General features: G+C 40.4%; 1 protein-coding gene and 1 pseudogene across 27 annotated transcripts in view; one reads left to right on the top strand and one right to left on the bottom strand.

Annotated features, from left to right (window-relative positions):
* The window catches only part of LOC309630263 (heterogeneous nuclear ribonucleoprotein R pseudogene), a 499,447-nt pseudogene that overhangs the window by 188,643 nt on the left and 286,259 nt on the right, over positions 1-24,545 (bottom strand). The window lies entirely within an intron of this gene.
* Positions 1-24,545, top strand: part of PKP4 (plakophilin 4) — a 246,574-nt gene that overhangs the window by 199,408 nt on the left and 22,621 nt on the right. For 16 of the 26 annotated variants that reach the window (XM_082395241.1, XM_082395257.1, XM_082395256.1 and 13 more), the window contains 4 exons: positions 7,125-7,257; positions 8,374-8,587; positions 21,223-21,282; positions 23,661-23,844. In XM_082395241.1, coding sequence (XP_082251367.1) covers positions 7,125-7,257; positions 8,374-8,587; positions 21,223-21,282; positions 23,661-23,844 — 591 coding nt within the window. The remainder of the gene's footprint in view (positions 1-7,124; positions 7,258-8,373; positions 8,588-21,222; positions 21,283-23,660; positions 23,845-24,545) is intronic. The other 10 variants (XM_082395242.1, XM_082395237.1, XM_082395236.1 and 7 more) reach the window with 3 other exon arrangements.

The raw sequence follows: 24,545 nt of genomic DNA, 5'->3' as shown, positions 1-24,545 counted from the left end.
AAAAGATTTTAAAGGATCATTTATGCCTCTTCCTTTATCTTGGCTGACTTCTTAAATGATGGCTTCAGAAAATGCATATGGTTGTTTTAAACTGGGGAAGACCAGTGTCATGTACATTTTGAATCATATTGGTCAGCGCCGTGCTGTGCTTTTATTAACTAGGTCCTTTGAAAAGCTTTCTGCCATTTAAGGGAAAATAGTTTACAAGAAATTCTCACATCTCATAAGCAAAAAATATTTGGCAAATAATAGATGTTTCCTGCTTTTAATTTTATTTGGCCATGTAGAAAACATGTTTTATTAAGATGAGTCATTTAGTAACTTGATTGATTTTGAAAAACTAGCCTCATCTCTTTAATGAAAGTCATTTAAAATATTCAGGAAATAAAGATATTTAGAAACTAAAAGAGAATTTTAGCTTCTGAAAGAGTGAAATTATTTCTAAATTTTAAGCAGCTTGAGTGTTACTTTAAGGCATATATTAGCAAGATTTCATTCACTCTTTGCCCACAAATAGTTGTTTCACTGAAAGATTGTTATAATTATCAATTCATTTATAGCAGCCTGCCAGCTTACTCTAATGAGTTAAAAGCATGAGTGAGATTTGGTTATTAAAACAGAATAACCTAAGGTACTTTTGAGTTGAATGGGAAGCCTTCACTAAAGGCTTCACTGCTTCACTAAAACCACTCCACCTATATTCACTCTTTTGCCTAAAATATTTTACAGTGTATGCATACATTTGGTTCTGCTATTCCTATTTGCCACCCTTCTGTTATTTTAAGGATTTTTAAAAATAATTTGTCTAATAGCACCTCCAATATAATTAAATCAAAAATTTTTTACATGATTTTGTTTTTTGTTCTTTTCTTTTTTTAATTTATTTGTTTATTTGTTTACTTATTTATTTTTGGCTGCGTTGGGTCTTCGTTGCTGCACACGGGCTTTTTCTAGTTGCAGCGAGCGGGGGCTACTCTTCTTTGCGGTGCACAGGCTTCTGATTGCAGTGGCTTCTCTTGTTGCGGAGTGTGGGCTCAGTAGTTGTGGCTCACAGGCTTTAGAGTACAGGCTCAGTAGTTGTGGCACATGGGCTTAGTTGCTCTGCGGCATGTGGAATCTTTTTGAAGTCCTCACAAGAACAACAGACTAGGGCACCCTACTAGATACAGAAATTCTCAAAAGGGTTTTGAATTGTGCATAATTTAGACCATACCTTGGCTGAATCTGCAGAGAAAAGAATAGCTACCCAGAAAAGCAGTGAAATATGAGAAGAGCTTTGAGTTTAGTATGCATTCCTGAAGACTTCAGTTTTGACCTCTGATATGAGCTGATTCATTATAAACAAGGATTTCGTGTCTGATAATATACTTCAGTTATTCATAGTATGATAATTTCATAGTCTAATGCATAAAACTGTTATGGCTAGCTTTGATTGTGTGAAACTTTACTGATAATGCATTTTGTAAGATGAATAAATGATTATCTTATTATAATAGGTGCATTTATTTATTTGAAACTGGAATCCAAGTGAGTTTAAAGTTTGAATAGTCAAACCATGAAATAAAAACTCATGATAATTATTACTTAATTTTTAGTTTTAATAATAGCAAATTTTACTATTTTTATTCACTTCTAAACTTATTTCCTCTGTCATTAATGCTACGTTATATTTAACCTGAAAATTACCCTATAAGACTTAAGAAGTTGTTGATGTTTTATACATAAAAGGAAATGTATGAGTTTTTTTTTAATAATTGTCTAGATTGGAAGCAAAATTTATTAATAGTACAAATAATTCATCTGAAAGGAGTAACAAAGTACTTGTTATGGAAAGTGACAGTGACTGAAAGAATGACAGCATTCATGGTGTTCTTTTTGAGGAGGGCTTCAGCTGTGACATTCAACAGAATAATTCCATTTACCATCTCCTTGACCTTTATGTTGTTGTCAAATATTTTACTTCTACATACATTATAAAACCCATAATATAGTGTTGTTATTTTTACTGTAAATAGTCAGTTGTCTTTTAAAGAAATTAAGCTAAGTTAAAAAGATGGTCTTTATATTCACCTGCATACTTATTTGTAAATAGTTCTCTTCATGTCTTCCTATAAATTCTAGTTCCCGTCTCCACTCATTTCCCTTCAGCCTGAAGAATTTTCTTTAGCCTTTCTTGTGTTGCATGTCTGCTGGCAACACATTCTCTCAGCTTTAATTTGTCTGAAAGTGTTTTTATTTACTCGTTTTTATAGGATACTTTTGCTAGATATAAAATTCAGGCTTAACAGGGTTTTTTTTTTTTTCAGTCCTTTAAAGGATGTTGTTCCTTGTCTTCAGACATCCATTGTTTCTGATGAGAAGTCAGCCAACATTTGTACTATTCTTCTCATTATGCAATGTATCTTCTCTCTGGCTGCCTTTCAGACTTTTCTTATTATTGTTGACCTTCAGCAGTTTTACTCTAACAAGCCTAGGCATAGTTTTCTTTACATTTAACCTGCTTGGGATTCACTGAGATTCTTTAAATTTAGTTGATGATTTTACCAAAATTGGGACATATTCAACCATTATTTCTGTAAATATTTTTTCTGGCCCAAAATTCACTCTCCTCTCCTGGGATAACTTGACATCATCTCACAGGTTACTGAAGTTCTGTTCTTTTTTTTTTTTAATCTTTTTTCTCTGTATCCTTCATATTGGATTTTTTTTTTTTTAATTAATCTGTCTTCAGATTTGCTGTGTTTTTCTTCTGTGGTCTCCAGTCAGTTGTTAAGCCTGTCCAGTGGATTTTTTTTCTGTCACTTTAATTTGGCTTTTTTGTAGTTTTCATGTCTCTGATGACATTCCCCATCGATTCACTCCTTACATACATCTTTTGCTTTACGTCTTTGAGCACATTTATAAAAACCATTTTAAAAGTCCTCTGATCATTCCAACATCTAAGTTTTCTCTGGGTCTGTTTCTATTTGTTTGTTTACATCTTTGAGAGTCACATTTTTCTGTTTCTTCTTATGCCTTAACAGTTTTAAATTATATGCTGATTGTTGTGGATAATACATTGTAGGGACTCTGTAGTATGTTGTCTCCTCTTAGGATTCTAAGTTTCGTTGTGGAAAATAACTAAATTACTGACAAGTGCTTTTGATCCTGTCACAATTGGTTCTGTTCTTTGCTAGGACAGGTCTATTTTAAATTTATTTTACTCGTAGAACATGGCCCTGACTCTGTGGAATGGTTCTTACCTCTAAACATGGCCTTTGTGGAGACTAAATGCTGAGGTGATTGGTGAGGTCTGCACTATGACTGGGCTGGAAGTCCAACAACTCCTGGTTCCGTTCTCATTCCAGCAGCAGCTATTCTCCACCAGACCTGTACATGTACATGCAAGGCACATGTACAGCCCAGTGCTCAACTAACGACTTGTGCGTAATCCTTGCACAGACTTGTTAAATCTCCTCTGCATAGCTCTCTCCTCTCCAGTATCCTGCCCTGCAAATTTTAACCTCTTTAGCATCTCCAAATTCCAATCTTTCCCCCTCAGTTCACTTAGACCATCATACCCATTTGGACTTGCTTCCTGTGCCATGATCCAAAAAGTGCCCTCAGGCAGAAAGCCAAGTGAGTGTGGGGTTCCCAGGGTGATGCCCCCGCCCGTTCAAGGATTACATTCTTGTGTTACTTGTTGTCTAGGGCCTGAAAACAGTTTCCTCACACATTTAGTCCAGTTTAATGGTTGTTTATGGTAGGAAGGCAAAGTCCAGTACTGGTTACTACTCTATCATGGCTAAAAACCATGATAGTCTGGGCTTAGGTTTTTTTTTTTTTAATTTATTTATTTATTTATTTATTTATTTTTGGCTGTGTTGGGTCTTCGTTTCTGTGCGAGGGCTTTCTCTAGTTGCGGCGAGCGGGGGCCACTCATCATCGCGGTGCGCGGGCCTCTCACTGTCGTGGCCTCTCTTGTTGAGGAGCACAGGCTCCAGACGCGCAGGCTCAGTAGTTGTGGCTCACGGGCTTAGTTGCTCCGCGGCATGTGGGATCTTCCCAGACCAGGGCTCGAACCCGTGTCCCCTGCATTGGCAGGCAGATTCTTAACCACTGCGCCACCAGGGAAGCCCTGGGCTTAGGTTTTAATGAAGCAAATCTTGGCAAGCATTGATGCCATCCGGCCAGCCCATGAATTGATAGAAGTCTTTCTAGGGTAAATTTCTGCTGAAAATCAAGGTTGGAGTTGGTGTCAACTGAGCCTAACTGCCCATCTCCAGTGGGAGCCCACCCTTTGTGTTGTCTGGCTCAGGAGGCACCCAAGGATGCTAGGAAACCTTGACCATCCCTGTGCCATTTAAAGAGAACAGAAATGTGTATTTGTAATGACTGAGTCATCAAGGAAAGATTAAATCACACTCCTTGCACTCTGTTAATTACCTTACAGATTTATACATAATAGACTTTAGATAGATTTTCATCAGAAATAGTTAACATAGTATAGTTCATTTTTCAGGGATGATGAATATTAGTAAAACATCTTTCATAATGCAAAGTACGTAAACTACTTTAATATACATCACCACAATTTAGTCATCATAGCCAGCCTAAGAAGAAGTTAGACATGATAGTTTTATTGTTCCTAATTTACAGATGGGGAAACTGAAGTTCTATGTAAATGGTTTTCAAAATCACATCACAATTGAAGGACCTGGGACTTAAACATAGGCAATCTAACTCCAAATTCTGTGCTTTTTCTGCTGCATTATCCTGCCTCTCGGCATTTATGGTTTTCTTAATGCCTGTTAATGACATCATCATCATCCAGTCTGTTCCCCAAGCCGGAAATCTCCATCTTACCCTTGATTTCAGTTTTCAGTAGATCATCTGGTTGCCGTGCAAAGAATAGATGGGGGAGGGGGTGATATTTGAAGCAGAGAGAACATGTAAGTGGCGTGTAGAGGGTCCAGCCAAGATAGAAAGAGTGGATGGATTTGGTTTATATTAAATATTTTGGAGATAGTCAACAGAGTTTGCTGATAGATTGGATGAGAAAGATAAGGGAAAGAGAAAAATCAAGGATAGTCCTATTTTGAGCAAATGTGGGGATAGTGGATAGTCTCCTTGCCACCAGTCTTTTTTGATTCTAGTATATTCTCTACTTAGCCACCAGAGTTATCTTCCTTATAAATGTGACCTTGTTGCATTCTCTCACTCTTCTGCTTTAAGACCTCCACCAGCTTTCTGTTCCTTGTGCGTGGTGATAACGTATTAGGCCACTAACCTCCACCTCTTAATTACTATTCCCGGGTTCCTCGTCTATCTATATCTGATGTTATTTGATAGTGCCTACCTCATGGGGCAACAGTCAAGGTAAGTGAGATAATATCTATAAAGCTCTTGACAGAATACCTGACACAGATAAGCTCAGTAAGTAATAATTCATGTTATTGCTATTAAGACTAAACTTTTTTAGTTTGGCATACAAGCCCCTATACATAAAATCATGTCTTATTCAATGTTTGTATCTCCAGCACCTGTTCTGGCACCTGTAGCATAGTAAGAATGCACTAATGTGTGATATGAATGTGTGTGTGCAGGTATGGAATGACCTGACCCTCTGTAGTGGATGAACCAATTCATACTGGAGCCTTCCCAGAGAGGCTGTGGACCTTTAAAAACTGGGCCATAGAAGTATCACTGGGTCATTAATTTAAAGATTTTTTTTCTTTTAATAAATTTATTTTATTTATTTATTTTTGGCTGCGTTGGGTCTTCGTTGCTGCACGCGGGCTTTCTCTAGTTGTGGCGAGCGGGGGCTACTCTTCATTGCAGTGTGCAGGCTTCTCATTGCGATGGCTTCTCTTGTTGCAGAGCACGGGCTCTAGGTGCGCGGGCTTCAGTAGTTGTGGCTCGCGGGCTTAGTTGCTCCGCGGCATGTGGGATCTTCCCGGACCAGGGATGGAACCCATGTCCCCTGCGTTGGCAGGCAGATTCTTAACCACTGCACCACCAGGGAAGCCCCTAAAGATTTTTTTTTTAGTTTCTTCAGGATTAATTCATTTTTGATTAACAGTTTACTCCATCCTGTTATCAAAGTTTGCAGATTTGTTGCTTTGTGAACCATTTGTAAGAAGCTGGTCTTTATGTAACATAAGCATAAAATCACATTTAACAAGGATTCCAAACAGTGAGCCAATCAAGTTACATCAGAAAATCTGACAATGTGATGTTACCTGAAAAAAACATAGTATAAAAGTATGTATGTATATTTAATATGATTGTATACTTATTGTACAAGAAGTGGGATAGCACGGGGGTGAGGGCACAGACTCTGAAGGCAGATGCCTGGGTTCAAATGTTGCTCTGTTGTTGACTAGCTGGGTGACACTAGGCAAGTCACTTAGCCCTTCTGCTTCAACCTCCAAATCTACAAGGTCAATTTAAGGATAGATGAACTAATATACATAAAATGCCTAGAATAGTGCCTGGCATGGAATAGTATGTGCTATTTAGTAATAATCCAATTCTTTGAAAAAAATTCTGTACACACACATGTGCACACTTGCCTGCATATGTTGAAAAAAAGACCAGTGGGAAATGTCAACAGTTGTTTTCTCTGGATATAGGGTTACTGCAAAAACATTTTTTATCATGTTTTCTGTTTCTTATAATCAAGAGCAACCATATATATTAAATTTCTTAAAAATCATCAGGCACACAGTATTTCCACTGGCTCTTCCTCCTCCCTCCTCAGGCGTGACTTCTCACCTAGCTGAAGTGCACTTGTTTACCTGAGCCTCACACCTGCAAATTTCTTACATAGGTAGAAAGGCGTAAAATTAGAATCAGGAGGAGGAAAACAAGAATGGAAAAGTTACCCATATTAAGAACCTCTTTGTTACCCTCAATCTTTCTCTGCGTCTGTGCATCATGATTTCTTTAAGATCATAAGCATCTGTGATATGTTCATCAGTGCATAAAAATTATTTACATACATACATATATATATATATTTCTTTTAGGATTTTTGTAACTTCCCATTGTCTCCGCTGAGCTCTCTTCTCTGACAAATGTTTTGTTCAGTGTATCGGTAGAACATGGGCCTTCCTTTCTGAAGCCGCGTTTTTCTCACGCAGGGAGTTTGCCTGGCGTGATCCCGAGTTGCCTGAAGTCATTCACATGCTGCAGCACCAGTTCCCGTCAGTTCAGGCAAACGCAGCAGCCTACCTGCAACACCTGTGCTTTGGCGACAACAAAGTGAAGATGGAGGTACAGGACCAGTGCCTGGGATGCCGGAGTTGGCGGGGTGGGGAATGGGGGAGGGCCGAGCAGTGCCTTTCCGTTTAGCAGCTGCATGCTTGTGTGCTTAAGAAATGACCAGATGCAATCTAGAGGCCCTTTTCAAGGGGTGTTCTGATACCAGTTACTTTTACTTGTCAGCTATGCATTTCAATATTTCTTGGGAAAATCTGGGATGAGATTATTTCTTGAAGTATATTTAGCATTTTCAAATCATGTGTCCACTCATTAGCTTATTTATAAAACATGAACCAAAATCAATTTAACCTGCATTTTTAAAGTATTTTCTATAAATCTATTAGATACAAATCATAGTATGTACTTGTGAACTCATGTATTTTAAGAGATTCTTGTCAGAATCAGTGCCAACACACAATTAAGTAAAGGATTTATAACCATTACTAATACTGAACATATATGAATATTTTATTTCAGATTTTAAGCTTTTGGGGCTTTTACAGAAACATAGTGAGTCATTGATATTGGCTAGATTTAACATTTTAGACCTTTTTTCCTCCTGCAATGTCATACAGAACTTCAGTGTTTTTCACCCCTTAAAATTTAGAACAACACACAGTTACAGACTAAAGGTAAATGCAGTAAATAAAGCCCAAAAATATTCACATAAGATATTAATGAAGTGACATATGGAAGAAAATTTAGGGAGAGTCACCTAGAGAAACAATTCTAGAAAGCAAATGACTTCAGTCAAAAATCTCTTCCTGTGTTGTCATCGACCCTGCATACAGCTTTGTTGTGCTTGTGTATGTGTGCATTTCACTTGGAAGTGACAGCATAATCCCTGTGTACGTTCGGAGGGTTGGCGTATGACCATGCTACCTGCATGTGGCCGTTAATCCACCTAAGTCTTCCTTCCCTTCTTTAAGCCATGAACCCGTGAAAAGAGCTTCATCTTAGAGAGTGTCCTTAAAATTTATAGAACGTGTATTTTTTTAGAATAAAAAATAATCATTTATAATGATCTGGAGTTGTATGTTTTCCGTGATCTTTCCATAACAGACTTTTGTTTGATCTCTGATTGACCACATGTCACTTAGGCCCGGTACCTAATATTTTTCATTCTAGGTGTGTAGGTTAGGGGGAGTCAAGCATCTGGTTGACCTTTTGGACCACAGAGTTTTGGAAGTTCAGAAGAATGCTTGTGGTGCCCTCCGAAACCTTGTTTTTGGCAAGTCTACAGATGAAAATAAAATCGCGATGAAGAATGTTGGTGGGATACCTGCCTTGTTGCGACTGTTGAGAAAATCTATTGATGCAGAAGTAAGGGAGCTGGTCACAGGTGGGTAAAGAATGTGATCATGTCTTGGAGGAGATGTTGAAAACCATCTAGATTCTGCCCATGTATGGTGGCATCGTGAAGGACTTGGAGGTTCTAGGTTGGAGGTGACAATACAGTGCTCACAGCTGTGACAAAGGCTGTGTGTAAGTTAATCTAATGATTCAGAAGGTACTTGCAGTGCTGCAGTCATCTCGACTAGTATCATTTATTGTACTTGTTAGTGCATAAGTATCAGCTAACAGATGTCTTGTCACAGAGGGCTGAATACGTCATTTTTCATTACATATTCTATAGTAATTACTTGTTTTAAATAGACTGGCTCTCCTTCATTATGAAAATAGACTGTACTTAATGGGTTAGCTACCTTCCACTTCAGTTCAGCCTGTGTCTGAAAGCCTCTTAGTATCTCAGATGCTTCTCTAGGTACTGGAGATGTAAAGATGAATAAAACTCAGTCCCTGCCCTCAAGTAGCACTTCGATTCCAGAGGAACACAAGTGATTTTCTGTGAATGTCAGTGAAACGTGCAAGTGCTGGACTCCGTTGAGGTTGCATTGGGAGCATGGCAGATGGGTAGGGAAGTTCTCTGGTCAGTGTGAAACCAAAGCTGGCCTAAAGGTTGAGGAGGCATTGGCTGGGTATACAGGGGAAATATTTCCAGTCGCAAGCAGAGGCTCGGAGACAGCATGGGTTATAGGGGCGGAGCTGCCAGCAGGAGGGGGGATGCTGAAAGGAGACAAGACCAGAGAGAAACACAGGCCTGGTTTGGGGAACTTGTGTCCCACATGCAGTGGGAGTGATTACAGGGCATGGCGTGGCTAGTTTGGGCTTTTATATGCATTCTTCCAGCAGGCAGTAGGGGTGGGGGATTGATTTGAAGTAGATGAGCCTGGCACCTGGGAGGCCTATGAGGAGGTCAGTAGTCTAGAGATAATAGCTTGAACTGTATCAGTGGTAGAAAGAAGGGGTGGGCAGTGGAGAAGAGGAAACAATGAGAAATATTTCATGGCCAGGCCACGATGGTCCAACGTGGGGAGTGAGAGTCCCAGAGGAACTGAGTGATGCTTTGTCTTGAGGTCAAGCTGAAAGAACAATTCTGCAGGAGGGCGATTAATGACAGCACTGTTTATAACAGAGTATTAGGGGGAAATACTGAGTATTTATTGGTAGGAAAACGGTTAAATAAATGGCAGTACATTCACACAGTGAAACCACATAGAAGGGCTAAAATAAGTGCATTAGAGCTATCTGTAGCAACATAGATAAATCTCTAGAAGCATTGTTAGAATGATACAGCATGACACTATGGTATAAGTTTTAAAATATGCAGGTTGAGGCTGTATTTATTTTTTGATATAGGCACATGCAGTAAAGGTAAAATTTTTCATTAGAATGATAAAAGACAGATTCAAGATAGTGGTTACCTCTACAGGGTGCGGGTAGAGAAAAAGGCATTGAGGAGTATAATCCGGCTCCACTTCTTTAAAAGGAAAGAGAAATCTGAAACAAAGAAGACAAAATGTTAATACAGTTGATCCTTGAACGACCTGGGGGTTGGGGGCCCTGACCCTCTGTGCAGTCTAAAATCTGCATATAACTTATGGTCAGCCCTCTGTATATGTAGTTCCTCCGTATCCACGATTCCACATCTTTGGATTTAACCAGCCACCAATTGTGCAATACTGCAGTTTTTACTATTGAAAAAAATCTACATATAAGTGGACCTGTGCAGTTCAAACCCATATTGTTCAAAAGTCAACTCTATTTAACAGAGCTAGGGGTGGTGGACATCTGGGTGTTTGTTTTATATTTGCTATGCTGTTTTTCATGCTTGAAATAGTTAATTTAAAATGTTTTAACAACATTTTTTCCAAGTGAATCCCATTCTCCACTAGCTTCCACTATGAAATCAGAGCTTTAGGTTCTGTCAGCTGTTATTCAGTAACACTTAGGAATGTAGCAAACCATCTTGAATCTAATATTTAGTTAAGGGGAATCAACTTTCTCACAAGATATTAATGTTCAAAATAAGTACCCTGTACTTCGAATAAGGTATGAAAATTACGTACTAAAAGTAGAATGCACTTTATATATAATCTTAAACTCCAGAATGGACTGCCTGCCCTAATGTAATTTGAATATTAATGCTTTAACACATCTCAATTACATATTGATTTATTAGTAAATCAATTTAGCTCCCTCTTTATAAAATGCTTTTGAAGCATCAAACCCTCTCACACCAAAAAATAAATTATTTACATTTACATACTATGTATTGTGTGTATGAAATGAAAATTAGAAGAAGCTAAATAGAATTAAGAAAAAAAAAATTACAGACATATCCATTCTAGAAGTTAGCACAGTCACTGTGATTACACCCAAAAATTTGTCCTAAGCTCCCTGTTAGGAAGACAGTGTTATTTGCAGTGTATGAGTGCTTTCTTTCCTCGTTTGATGTTTCTTTCCCATCATTTTGAACTCTTCTGTGAACGTTCAAGTAATTTCTCCCAGTAACACACCTGTGCAGCCAGCAAGACTGCAGAATGATGTGTGCGGGCTCCCCGAGGGATCGGCAGTGATCCAGGGTCGACCTGACCTTGGAAGCACAGCTTCTACTAGATTTGGTTCTCTTTTGAGTAACTAGGCAGATTTATCATGACTTGGTCCTTACATCCTTGATGTGCAGCTTTTTTCTCTTCTTCTGTCATAATTTCCCACGGGAGGAAGAAGTCTTGGCTGCATTTTTATTTCTGAGGTTTTATCCTTGGGAGAAACTCTAACAGTGTCTTTCATGAACTGAGCTCAAGGAATTTGTATGATGTAGTGATAAACAAGAAGTAAAGTACATGAAAGTTGGGTGATTTTTTTTTTTTCAGTTTAGAATAAATCAAATTTATTTGAAGTAGAGCCAGACTTTACTATTAAGGGCTTTTATGTACTAATTTACCTGGTGCGTACTCTGGATGTGAGTGCTAATTTAGATGTTTTACTACATATATCCTCATTTCTGTTTGGGAACAGTACTAAGTTGCTGAGAACACAAAAGTTTTAAGACTTGGACCTTGACCTTGAAAGAGGATATGAGTTTTCATAATTCAAAAAGCTATTTCCCTAATAGATTGTATCAGTTCCAATATAAAACTAGCAACAACCTCTGATATTTCTTTTTTGGAAACAGCTGCCAGTAGCTTTTAGGCTTTTTTTAGAAGTATTTTTTGGCCATACTTATAGGTTAGGGAATATTAAGAATGTTTTATAACTCTGTACTTTTACCTGTAACAGTTTATACTGATACGTGGACGGATTGCTTATGAAATGTTTTCTTCAAAAGTAGTCTTTGCTTTGGAATGGCAGTAGTGTGTATAAACAATTCACTGAAATGACAATATATAAAGGAGTTGGACCAGAGGACTTCAGAAGTGAGTTTCCAGTTTCAAAATGCTAAATGTCAGCCCAAGTTTGATTTGTATATAAACACTATCTACCTAATATGAAACTACCAAGTCATAATATAAATCGAGCATAGTTGCTTGGGGTTGTGTGTGTATTACATGTATACATGTATTTGTAGGTTCAGATTTATGGAGACAAGAAAAATTATTTATTCACATTTCTCAGTTCCAGAATTTAGTGGTACCAGCTTTAACTGATGATCAGTAATGTTTTAAGAGCAACTAATCCCTGATGTATTTTAAAGAATGACAAAATCAAGAGAACCTTGAGCTCTTTCATTAACTATCCCTGAAGTCAAATACTCATAAGCTGTCTCTAAATCACAGAATCACAAGGTTGGAGGGGACCTCCAAATTCATTTTGTCCAATCAGCCGTCCAACGCATGGAGCCCCTGTATGGCTTCCACACAAAGTAGCTGCCCACCATGTACTTGAACCCACAGGGATAGGGAGTTCATATCCCTAACCCACAGGGATAGGGAGCTTGTTGTCCAGAAAGCAACAAGAAGACATTAAGTATGACTTGAGAGGCAAGGAAGATAACCCCTCAGGACCTCATTTTGCCTAAGAGTAGCCCTACAAGAGAAGACCAGTTAACCCCAAATCCAGCCTTCCAGACCTTTCCTAACCAGGAAAGCATGTCCCCGTCTGAACCATTTTCATTAAAACATGTCTGCTCCAAACATGGGTAGCAGGGTGCTATGTGACTGCATCACCCACCATTCTCTATCAGCTGCCCACCTCCTAGAAGATACCCTTCCAAATTTAATGTTCTTCCAGTGTCTCCACAAAATACTCTGGCCCTGGCCAACCTTGCACGATGCTTGGCCTTTGTAGCTATGGCCTAAGAGTTCTTCACTGTAAACTATAGTCAACTTAGGGTCATGAAATGTTAAAGCACAATGAACCATTGTGTTCAAAATATTGTGTTATTTGAAGAAATTACTATCACCTTGAAACTAGGTATTCTATTGTCCTTAATATTAAGTAATTCAACCTCGTTATTAATTCAAAGCCTTTTCTTCCAGTTCCCTTTGTTTCAGTTTGGCATTTTTAACGCACTTCAATGCAGAAGTTTTAGCTATTCTTTTAAAAAGATGTCTTGCCTTTGCTTTAAATGTAATAACTGCCCAGGGCCTGCATTTTTGGCCACATCTTAATTTGCAGGGGGAGAAAGGAAAAATACTTTTGGCCCAGTGTATTTTCCCAGGACACTGTGGCTGTCATTGTTAATTAAAATAGTTCTCTAGTATGTGACATGATTCTTGTGTTTTCTTCATTGTGTTGAAGATGTTCCAGGTTGGAACCTAATGAGCTTTTCTTCCAGTAATTGCTGATATGTGTAGGTGCTTAGGCTGAGGTTTTTATTACAAAGGTACTTTTTACCTTTATTGTGCTTAAACCTGAAAGCTGGATGAAGTATCGTTGTTCCCCAGCTGGGTTATAAAATTCATGTCTGCTAGGCCACAAACTATGGGTGGAAAGTGGGAACATCTTGTCACTAGAAGAGATATGTTGAACTCATTTGTTCAAGATAATTAAATATGTTTCTAAGCTAGGATATATGAGTTTCAAGTTATTGAGCATCCTGAAAGCATCATTTTTTAAAACTATATAAATTGATAAAATATATATAATTGATATTGCATAGAATCTGGAGGCCTACCTTTTAATGCACCAGATGTCCCAAAATTATCATGCTTCTCTTACCCCATTAACACTGGTGTTAAGTACCAAAAAGTAGCCTTTGAATAATAATGGACTTTGTTTAAATGACTGCTATATTCACATTCCTTCCAATTTAGCAAGAGATGATTATTCATCCATATGGCTAAGTAAAATATTTCCACACTGTTTATTTTAAAATGTTTGGATGCCAGCAACGGATTCCAGACGCTATGAAGAAAGTGAAATTAGGCATATTCCCTTCCTGATCATTAGCTCCATATTTCTAATTAGACAGTAAATTAATAAGAAAATGATAGTTGTGCACCAAGGAAGGGTACATGGGCCAGGCTCAAGTTTAGCAAAGAACAGGACATCCTATAAAGAGCCAGAGCCTAATGGACATGCATTCAGCCTTTTGGATGATTATGTGCCATTACAGAATGAAATGATGACTAAACATGTCCCCTTGGCCTAACTAATGTGCCTTCAAAACAGTCGTTTATTCCCTGGTACAGAGAGGAGTTGGCCTATTACTTTCTGTCCTGCTTTCTGTGGGCCCCTAGAGCTGTCAGGAGTCTCATGGGTAGTTTTCAGAAATCCAGCAACATCGCCTCCCAATCCCGAGCCCAAGTCAGTAAGATCCTTACCACTTGACCCTCTTTATAAAATAATAGCAAGAGGAACGTGCACTCTCCTATTTACTGAACATTTCAAACCTTAAAAATTAGTAATGAGAAATAAAATGACAAAAGTTTCATTGGTAACAAAACAAAAATAGTTTAATAAATGCAACAACTCTCAATTCGGAGTCACAGAACTTTGATCTGGAAAGACCTCTAAAGAAATCTTCTATTCTGCCCCCTGTAGTACAAGATGAGAAACTGGGATACAGAGAGATTGAGTCCAGAGGTTGGGTTTCTGACATGCAGGCTGGAGCTCTTCCTTCCCTGCCTCTGCCCACCCTGGCCCATCCCCAAAATCTGGGGGAGGGTGCAGATGCCCATTTTCACATGTCATTTCCCTTATTCTCTCAAATTACCACCAAAAAGGGAAAAGGAAAAAAAAATCCCATACTATCTCAGTTACTCTCTGAATTTCACCCAGGTATATAAATATTTTTGAACTTGGTCCCTAGCACAGCCGCATCAAACTAATCATCAGGTATAATCCTAAAGCTTCAGGTTGCTTAGAAAACACGTGAACTGTGATTTCAGTCTTGTGAGTATTTCAAGATTTACAGTCTTGAGTATGAAAAGATTTGACCTTGGAAGTGGAATATGACATTCTCTTTTGTGTGCGGGCTTCTGAATGCCGAGCAAGATAAGGCAGTCAAGTGGGGAGACTCAGAGATTCCTGTAGAATTCAGGTGGTCAGCCAGTGGTCAGGGTGGGGGTCTCTCAGCACAAGACAGGCCCCGTAATGACACTCCCTCAGTAAACTGGACAGCACGTCAGTATGAGAAGGATGAGAGCACGTGATGAAGTTCTCAAAAAGAGGTGCCCAGGAGACCCCACCCAGGTCCCTTGGGTACTTTGCAGTTTCTGAGTCTGTCTTATTTCCCGTGGCTTAGGACTGGAGGCACTTTCGTCTCTAAGCTTCTTCTGCTCGGACCAGATGACAAGGTGGAAGGAAGCCTTAGTGCCATTACAAATGAATAAGCACATTCCTGGAACACATAAAAGTCAGCTGTGGAACCTACAACTGTGGGACTTCGTCCCAGGGAAATCTCTGTGGTAGTGTAAATAAATCCTCTGTCGGAGCATGAAACGACCTGAAGGGCACCCAGGGTGGCCAGGTCACTGCTCCCACTGCCATCTCTGCATCAGAGCGATTCGCTCAGGGGGCTTTCCCTTCATGTGGCCTGTTCGCTTTTACAAACTGCCCCCTAACAGAAAGAATCATCCTTTATGTGCCTTACGGGCAATTCTTAGTCAGCAGTTCTGAATTTTAAACTGATTGATTTTCAGAGGAAATGCCTTTCCAGGGTACATAGGACTGTATGCCTCCATGATGTCACTAATCCTCTCAACCTACCCCTGAAGTTGGGAAATTACCTAGGTAAGAAAGAATATGGTGAAATGCAAAGTGGCTCTGTAAATGGGGCTTTAGAAATCGATAGATCTTTTCAAAGACGCTGTGATCCACCTTTGTACCTGAAAAATCACAGAAACAAAGGCTTATGTTCTTTAAAGACTAGAAATATAAAGATCTATCATTCAGGTCCTTCGGCTGGGGACAAATTTAAGCAGCAGGAGAAGTCCCCTTCAGAGTGAATATGTAGGCTGGGGCCACACCGTGTGCAGCGTCTGCGGCTAGCTCAAGTCTTCGGTCCCACACAGCCCCCTCCTGGCAGCTTCCTTCTCTCAGATCACCTGAGCCCTCACTCACTGCGGTGGGGACCCGAGGTCCGGACCACCATGACCGCAGCTGGGCCTGACTTTGCCTTCCCAAGCCCACCAGGCTGGCCGGGCCAGGCCTCCCTGCAGGACCCCAGCTCTCGGGGCAGCTTCACCGCCCACCACCTAGGATGCCAGCTGTGCCAACCAGCAAGGAGTGTAGCAAAGCCTAGCCTGGCAGCAGGGGTACAGGAAGAAGGAAGCCAGGAGCCGGGCCTGTAAGCCAGCTCCAGGACTGCACGTTCAGGTGCTCTGCGGGTCACTGTACACGTTTTCAGGAACCTCTACTGAGATGGTCTCATCTTGGGAACCCTGGAAACGATTATCCACCACCAGGACTTGTTTTCCTGGGAATTTATCCAGAGAAAGGCATTTCTATAACTGAAGACAGTACTTTTGTCCCACTCTCATAATAACTGCTTTCCCATTATTTCAATTCTGTTTCAGTTTCGTAATTTATTCACAGCATTCCAGTCCTGATGGAAAGTTTGAGTCATTTACCTGAAGCCACAAAAATGGCAGACACTTCTCACACTACTTTTTTCCCGCTACCCCCTTGATTTCCTCATTTCTGTTATCTGTACCATATTCTCACACAGGAGGTGAACTGCTGACTCATCTTTGACGTCACCCTCAGCTCGCATCAGGCTCCAGATTCTCATCACAAGCACTCACTCTCCCTTCCTCTGTGCTTTCCCATCCCCTCTGCACTCCTTCACGTCCTCATCACATGCTCCCTGACCTACTGTCCTGGGACACAGGCTTCGCCCCTCCTGGTCCATCCGCTTCACTGTCCCCTCCTGGGATAATGCCTGTCTCCCTGCAGTGTGTCCTTCCCCAGCTGCCGGTCCAAATCTGCAGCCCCTATCCTCCCTGGCCTCTGCCCTTCACACGCCAGCTCGAATGCAGTGGTCTCCAGTTCCACACCAAGGCAGAGGTTTGCCTGCTAAGAAAAACATCCAGGGAGATAGAGGCAGCATGGTGTCAGGAGTGAGTGTGGGCTCCAGAGTCAGATCCACTTGTTTCCTTCCAGCTCTGTGAGCCCCGGCAAATCTCCTCACCCGGTACCAGCTGCCCGGTGAGAAACACAGTACCTGTCGCTTGGCGTTTCTGTGGAGCTGGCCTTATTGCTCTTCCTGCTGGTGGGTGCTTTGTCTGAGCGGCCTGGTGCTGCAACTATTTGTGGCAAGGCCTCCTGGGGGCAAAGGGCTCACGTACTTGTATCCCTTAGACTCTGGCATGAAAACGTCCCTACCAGCACTTTCCAGTAGAAGTGTAAATGCAGGGCACGTGTCATTCTGAACTTCCTAGTAGCCACATTAAAAAGGAAAAAGAAAAATGTGTTTATTTTAATAGTGTAGTTTGTTTAACCCAATAGTTCCAAAATATCACTTCAACTTGTAAGCAATATAAAAACAATGAGGTGTTTTACATTCATTTTTTTCATACCAGGTCTTCATAATCCAGTGGGTGTTTTACACTTACAGCACATCTCAGTTTGGACCAGCCACATTGCATGTACTCGATAGCCACATGCAGCCTGTGGCTGTTGTATTAGACGCTGCATGTCTAGGCTGTGCTTGGGTATAAGTAACATGTGTCTAAAAGGCATGAGGTACAGAGCTTTAATGCCAGAAGGGGGCAGGGATGCAGGTGACCGTGTTGTGACAGGATATAGTAGCCATAGCATCTTGTCATTACTCTGCCCAACTGGAAGTCGCAGAGGTTTATAAAAACCCTACTGGGGTTAGGGAAGAGCTTCGGAGCAGCTGCAGACAGAAGAAATGGAGATGTGTTGTTGCTAGATCCTGGGTGTTTCAGCCAGAGACCATCTCGGGAATCACGATGGAGGCATGTGCTAGGAGCAGACGGGCCCTGGGTTCACAGGCCCATATTCCTGCCTTGTTATCCACAGACTATGGGTTTACGAGAAGCACACATGCTTGGACGCGTATATGCAATCTGCAGCCTTGATGTTTTATATTTTCACTTTTAGTCTAATATTTCTACCCCTGCAAGAATGCTTGCAGGGTGGGTATACACGACACCAGCCTGTTCCAAGCAGCCCATGGATGCAGAATAGCTGGGAGGGGATGAACATGTATACCAGGCAGTTCTGGCCCCCAGAGAGCTGAAGCATGATAGTGATTTATCACGATGCTTGCTCTGTGCAGGGAATGATGCGGCCAAGACCTTGTTGTCTCTTCTCTGATTTAGTACTCTTCGCACCCCTAAGGCTTGGGTGCCTCGTGGACATCTCATGAAAGAGCATGTCTGAAACAAGAATGTCAGGAACAGACACTGGGCATGAGGCCAACTCATGAAAGAAAATGCAGGGGCATGTCCAGTGGTGATATTTGAAGTGCACTAGCACTTTTTTGGCTGTTTTATTTTTCTTTTTTGCAATGCCCATGAACCCTTGTGTTGTGCAGTTTTGGGAGGAGGGGTTGTTTGTTCGGGTATTTTTTTGATAATTAGGAAGCAGCAAAAATTGAATACTATATAAAAATTAATGGGTTTAGATTTCTTTCATATCAGAAAAAGAAAGAAAAACAGTTGCATAGGCTGTTATGTATTTATGCTACGAGAGAAATAACATTTTCAAAATGTTGTTTGGTTGGTTTTCTAATGTCCTTTAAGAAATGCATTTTTCAAATGGTGCTATTATTTTAATTAACCAAGTAAAATCAGTTTCTAATTTAACTATGAAATTATCATTTGGTTGTAAGAATAGCTATAATGCTAGTTTTAAACGTGCACTCTTTCAAAATTCTGTGGCCTAGGATTTATGTGAATGGTATTTTAATTACTTTATTCATTCTTTGTGGGGAAAATGAACTTTCATCTCTTATGGCAGTTTCTCATTGTGGTTACTGGTTACTCATAATTATGTGTACTTTCTCCTGTGGTAGAGAATAAGCAGCGTTTTCTACAGTAGTATGCAGGAAATGCCCTAATATTTTCAAAATGAGTTTGTTTATTTATATTCTTAGTTCTCACAACAAATAGCTAATTGCTTTAAATAAAAACCTCAAGTTTCCTAAACTGAATTATAGTTTATTTTTAACTTTCTTTTAAGGAGCCAAGAGACAGTGGAGAGTGCTGCTAAATATTTTTGAAAATAATTTTGCACTAGGACGTCGGAGCTGGAGGTGTATCATGCTGATGGAGAATGCTAATATTTCTGTATTTCTCTTCAGTCTCGCTACATGTGGGAGCTGGTGTATTTTCCATTCGTTACTTACTGTTCTAGGAACATTCTCCCTGACCCATTAAATGAAGCCCTAGACAGAGTAAGTGGAGAGAACATTGTTTTATTACTGCTCTAGTGAGGCAAGTGCACACAGGTATTATCAGTTGGTCTTTAGAATGGTGCTTTTTACTTTGAGTAGAAAAGCCAAATTAATCATTCCGTAGCTAAGGCTTTTAAGTTTAAGTGAACCTTCTTCAGTCAATGTTGGTTGATCAGAACTGGTTGTTTTGGCTTTCCATAACCTTTATTTTTGAAAAAGAAAGTGGGGAGGAAAAACCAAAGTCTTGGAACTTGCTTTGATGTTCAAAATGGCGAGTTAAATCCATACCAAATGTAGTTTTTTGTGTTACATAGCAAAGTACAGGATTAGAGGGATAATGTAACTCTTAATGCGGGATCAGAAAGCTGCCTTTGTGTGGATGCCACAGACTTAGCAAAAATAGAATCTTTCATTTCTTCTGATCAAGAATAATTTTGAACATTTTTTGAAGTTGCAGGAGAGGTAGCTTTAATTTCTATAGCAGACTGATTTAATGAGTCATCTGAGTTGACTGAAAGATAACCTAGTCAGCTGGCCTACAAGTCTACTGAAGGATTACGTATTTTTAAATAATTTAACATTTTATAATTGGGCAACACTGGTCCTTTCTTTTTGCAGTCTGAGGGATGGGGATTCAGGCATTTTGGTGTAACTTAACTTCTGGTTCTGGGAGATGAAGCAGCAACGTAATCTCCTAGCCCCACAGCTAGGGTGGTAGTTTCAGCAACCATCCGTTTTGGTCTTCGTGTGAAAAGCAGGCTAAACTATGCTGGCAAATTCCCTTACAGATCCAGACCACTGTTCTGACCCTCTCCATGTAGTTACAGACCTTAAGGGACACTCTCAGGACACTCAGTTTTAAGAAAAGGTGTGAAAGAGAGGGAATACATACTTAGGTGCTAAATCTGACAGGCAAAAAATAAAAGGGAAATCTAAAAGCAAATATAGGCTATTAAATTGGATCCATCAACATATATTTCTGAGCACCTATTATGTCCCCTGCATATGTGTAACCAGACATACAAAAGAATGGATAATAGAGTGTTTCTTACTCATTATACTTGCCTAATGAAATTTAATATTAAATTTAGAAAAAGAAATGCTCATCATCCTGTAAAAAGTCAACATGTAGAATTTCAAGCCTACCAAACAATTAAATGGGAAGTGAATTCATTTTGTGCATCTTGACTCTTTAAGGTATTATGTGTAAAGCACACAGTGCCTGGCACGGAGTAAAACCATAGTAAATGGCCAAGTTACTATGGTGTATGTTGATTTACGAACGTTTCTGCTGTCCAATCCCCTGTAGATGTAATGGCTAATAGTAAACTGTAGAATGACATATAACTCCACTGGTCATTCTAAATGCCTGGCAAGGAAAAGAAAGAGCCAGACAAAATCCTTGTTCCAGCACAGAAAGTCAGGCGAATCCGCAAACCTGGGAACTCTCCTCTTGCCAGAGTAGATCTTAGAAGTAGCCAGGAGCGGAGGCAGGAACCATGAAAAACAAGCTTCTCTGCCAGCAGTTGGAGAACTTCTAGGCATCAGCTCCAAGATCCAACGTGCTAAGTAAGAACCACCCCTCTTCTTAGTCGTGTTTTCACCTGAAGTGTGTGACTCAGCACTGTTTAATTTTCCGTAGAGATGTATCTAATTTTATACCTATAACCTACAGTATGATAGACTTTACTTTCCATAAACCTTGCCTTAAATTAACGTTACTGGAATGCATTTATTCTGTGAAGTAGAACGTAGCTTATTGGAAAATGGAGCTCTCCCCCATGTGTAGAATTTCGTGGAGTGAGGACTTTGAAATGCTTTCACAGAGAGAAGAACTGCTCCAGTGGCCTTCAGAATCACATGTTATGAAATTGTCATCAGGAGAGGTTAGGAAATGACCCTTCCCCACCACTGGCCTCTGGGCCACATGCTGCCCCTCTGGCTGACTCAGGCCCCGGGCAGGCCCCTTCAGAGCCCTGGGTGGGGTGAGGTTGGCCTCGTTGGCAGAAAATGTTAAAGCCCTATTCGTGGCGGCTGCTATCATCCATGCTTTTGTGCCTCAACCCACTCTCCTTCTGTCTTCTCTCCCCTCACCTATCATTTGGGTCAGAACCAATCTCCAGAGACTCTTTTTTCATCCTTAGAGCCCAAGGTCTCTTCTGTGGTCATCCGTCCTCGGATACTTTTCCCCTAATACAGTGCTTTTCAAATGTCTTTTAGACACAAAACCCTTTTTTCAAACAGAAACGTACAGTGAAGCCCAGTATTGAGAACAGATAAGGATGGAGCTGCTCCCGGTGAACTGGGATGGGATCTGGAGCCCTGCCGACAGTTCTCCCCCCACTTCCCGCGTGGCTGCCCCTAAGAGCCCAGCGGAACCCCCAGAGTCCAGGGAGCCCGGTTTAAACCCACTCACATAGATGCAGCCAGTTGTGTCAGAATCCAGAGAGAAGTAGCTCAGCTTGTGGAGTTTCAGTTCACTTCATAAGCACCTGCAGTGTGTGCTGCCCTCTCACCAGGACCATCAGCCACGGGATAGTTATGGAAACGAAGGTCTGTCGGGGTAGACAGAACAAGCCTTCAGAGGCAAAGCAGGGTCCTTCCTTTTCCCGATGCTAAACTGTCCAAATCCCCCTCAAGTCCGAGCCTGACTAGATGGGTCACCGCTGAGGCTGAGGTCCTGAAAAGCTGTGCTTATGGTGGGCTGTCCCACCCCAAAGGGTAGGAGCAGAGAAAGGATGAAAGTCTTGGGGGAGCAAGGGAAGCCCAATCAGCAAGGCCAGAAGTCAAAGCCAAGTGAAAGAGGAGTCAGAACCCAGGGTGATTCCCAGGACAGAGCCCAAGCGTCTGCCTGTCATCGACCATCCCTCCACCGTGTGAGTGGGTCAGGGCAGATGTGCGGGGAATGGATGGTCCTCTTGGTTCACAGAGTATTGTTTTACTCTCTTCAGTTCTAGCCCTTTGCTTGAACCCCTCCTCCCTCCATAAAGAAAGAAAGCTCCTGTCAGCTCTCTCCCGCCTCCCTCCTTCGTAAGGGGCCCTGCGAGTTTAGGCCCCGAGAAGGCTGCGCAGGCAGTTTACAGGCTAGCTCCTTGGTCACCAGCGCCAGAGCAGCAGTTTTCAGTCTTGTCTCTGGCCCAACACTCTAGATCAGTCATGTTCACAAGCCTCACGTGCTTCCATGGGCATGGGCGGGTTTTGCCAACTCCTTCCCCTCCACAGGCCTCGAGCGTTTTTGTGTGTTGATAGTTCTAAAATCACTGTACTGACTGATGAAACTTGCCAAGGATACATCAGGAGTGTAGGGCTCTGAAGATCCAGCTGTACCATCTCTCCTCCACCCCATCCACTCTTACTTAGGAAAATGCATCAGTGTGAAAATGACATTAGAGTAGGTATAATCTTGAATTTGCTCTAATTTCTAAAAGAGTAACTATTAGGAAATATGTGCTTTATAACAATAATTTAACCCTCTTATGGTTGACACAGAAATGAGGACCCTCTAATATGCTTATAATTCAAATAACACTCTAATAAGCTACATTTAAGGTCTGGTGTCCTAGCAATATTGATACAAATTACAATATTGGGAGCTTTTAATTTATTGTTCGTCTCGCCTGTATCCAAAAAGGAATGGTAGTAACTTGCACATGCTGATAAAACTCTTAACGTGGAAATAGAAATGTTTAAACCTTATCTAAATAAGGGAGATAAGACAAATGTAACCACCCTTTGTGCAAGTTACTGCAAGCATAATATTTAAGCATGAGCTTCCCGGTAGCAAAAGTAAGAAAAGGAAGTGTGATGAAGAGAAAGTGTCCTTCTTTTGAGAAAGAGAAGTTCTTTTCAAGTACTAAATTTTAAAAATGGTTTGTCACACACAACACTGAATGTAAGGGATGATACAATGAACCACATTTTTATAACCATCACAGATGCATCATATTTATGACCCTTGATTGGATTGTGCCCCTCCCCCTCACAGAGTAACTCTAATTTGCTTTGCAAAACCATAGTCATCTTGCCTGATAGATACATAGGCTCCAAAACTTAAGATAAGGACAACTTGGTAATATACTGCCAGAAGCTTACATATGTTCAGTCAACATTTATTAGAGGTCCATCCCCAGCCTGGTTGTAAATTCAGGCCATAGATTAGGTTTGGAACAGACTGAATTCCCATCAATTAAAGCTAATATGTTTATTTCATTACTAAAACTGCAGGATTTCTAATTGATTTGATATTTAAAATCTCATTCTTTAGGAGTTCTTTGGAATTTATCCTCATGTGATGCCGTAAAGATGACAATCATCCGAGATGCTCTCTCAACCCTGACAAACACTGTGATCGTTCCACATTCTGGATGGAATAACTCTTCTTTTGATGACGATCATAAAATTAAATTTCAGACTTCACTCGTTCTGCGTAATACGACAGGTTGCCTGAGGTAAATTTTTATTTCTTCTTTACGATTAAGTCTGTGATTAAATAATATGTGTCATAGCTAAGTTGATTTCAGGATGATTTAATATTTCATTTTTATTAATATCTCTCTAAGTTTCCAAGTTTTTTTAAAAATTTAGACCACTGGGCTTTGTTATCCTATGAAGGAAACATTGTGAGCACAGAGCAGTGGCTTGAGAGACAGTATCTTATAAATGACTCTTCTATAGATCAGTCAAAAAAGCCCTTTCAGGCCGAAATTACTGTCAAAATTCCAGTGCTTTCCACTTGAACAGCATTTTTCTGGTTATCACATTCTGATTGCTAATGTGTTGGCAGCCTGGTTTTTGTTTAAATTCAAAATGTGGAAGTACAAACTTCAAGTTATAAAATAAGTCATGGGGATGTAATGTACAGCAAGGTGACTGTAGTCACTAATATTGTGTTGTAAAGTTGAAAGAGGCTAAGAAAGTAAATCTTAAAAGTGCTCATCACAAGAAAAAAACACTTGGTAACTTTGTATGGTGACAGACGGTAACTAGACTTATTGTGGTGATCATTTCACAATATATACAAATGTCAAATTATTGTTTTATACACCTGAAACTAGCATAATGTCTGTCAATTAGACTTCAGTCTTTTTAAATGTAATGGTTAAAACTTTTTTACTTTTAAAAGGGTGCAAAAAGGTGTGGTTTAAGCAAT

Source organism: Balaenoptera borealis (assembly GCF_965194805.1).
Source record: "Balaenoptera borealis genome assembly, chromosome: 6".
NCBI classification, from domain to species: domain Eukaryota; kingdom Metazoa; phylum Chordata; class Mammalia; order Artiodactyla; family Balaenopteridae; genus Balaenoptera; species Balaenoptera borealis.
The sequence above is the reverse complement of the archived record's forward strand: the minus strand, read 5'-3'. Positions and strand labels throughout refer to the sequence as shown.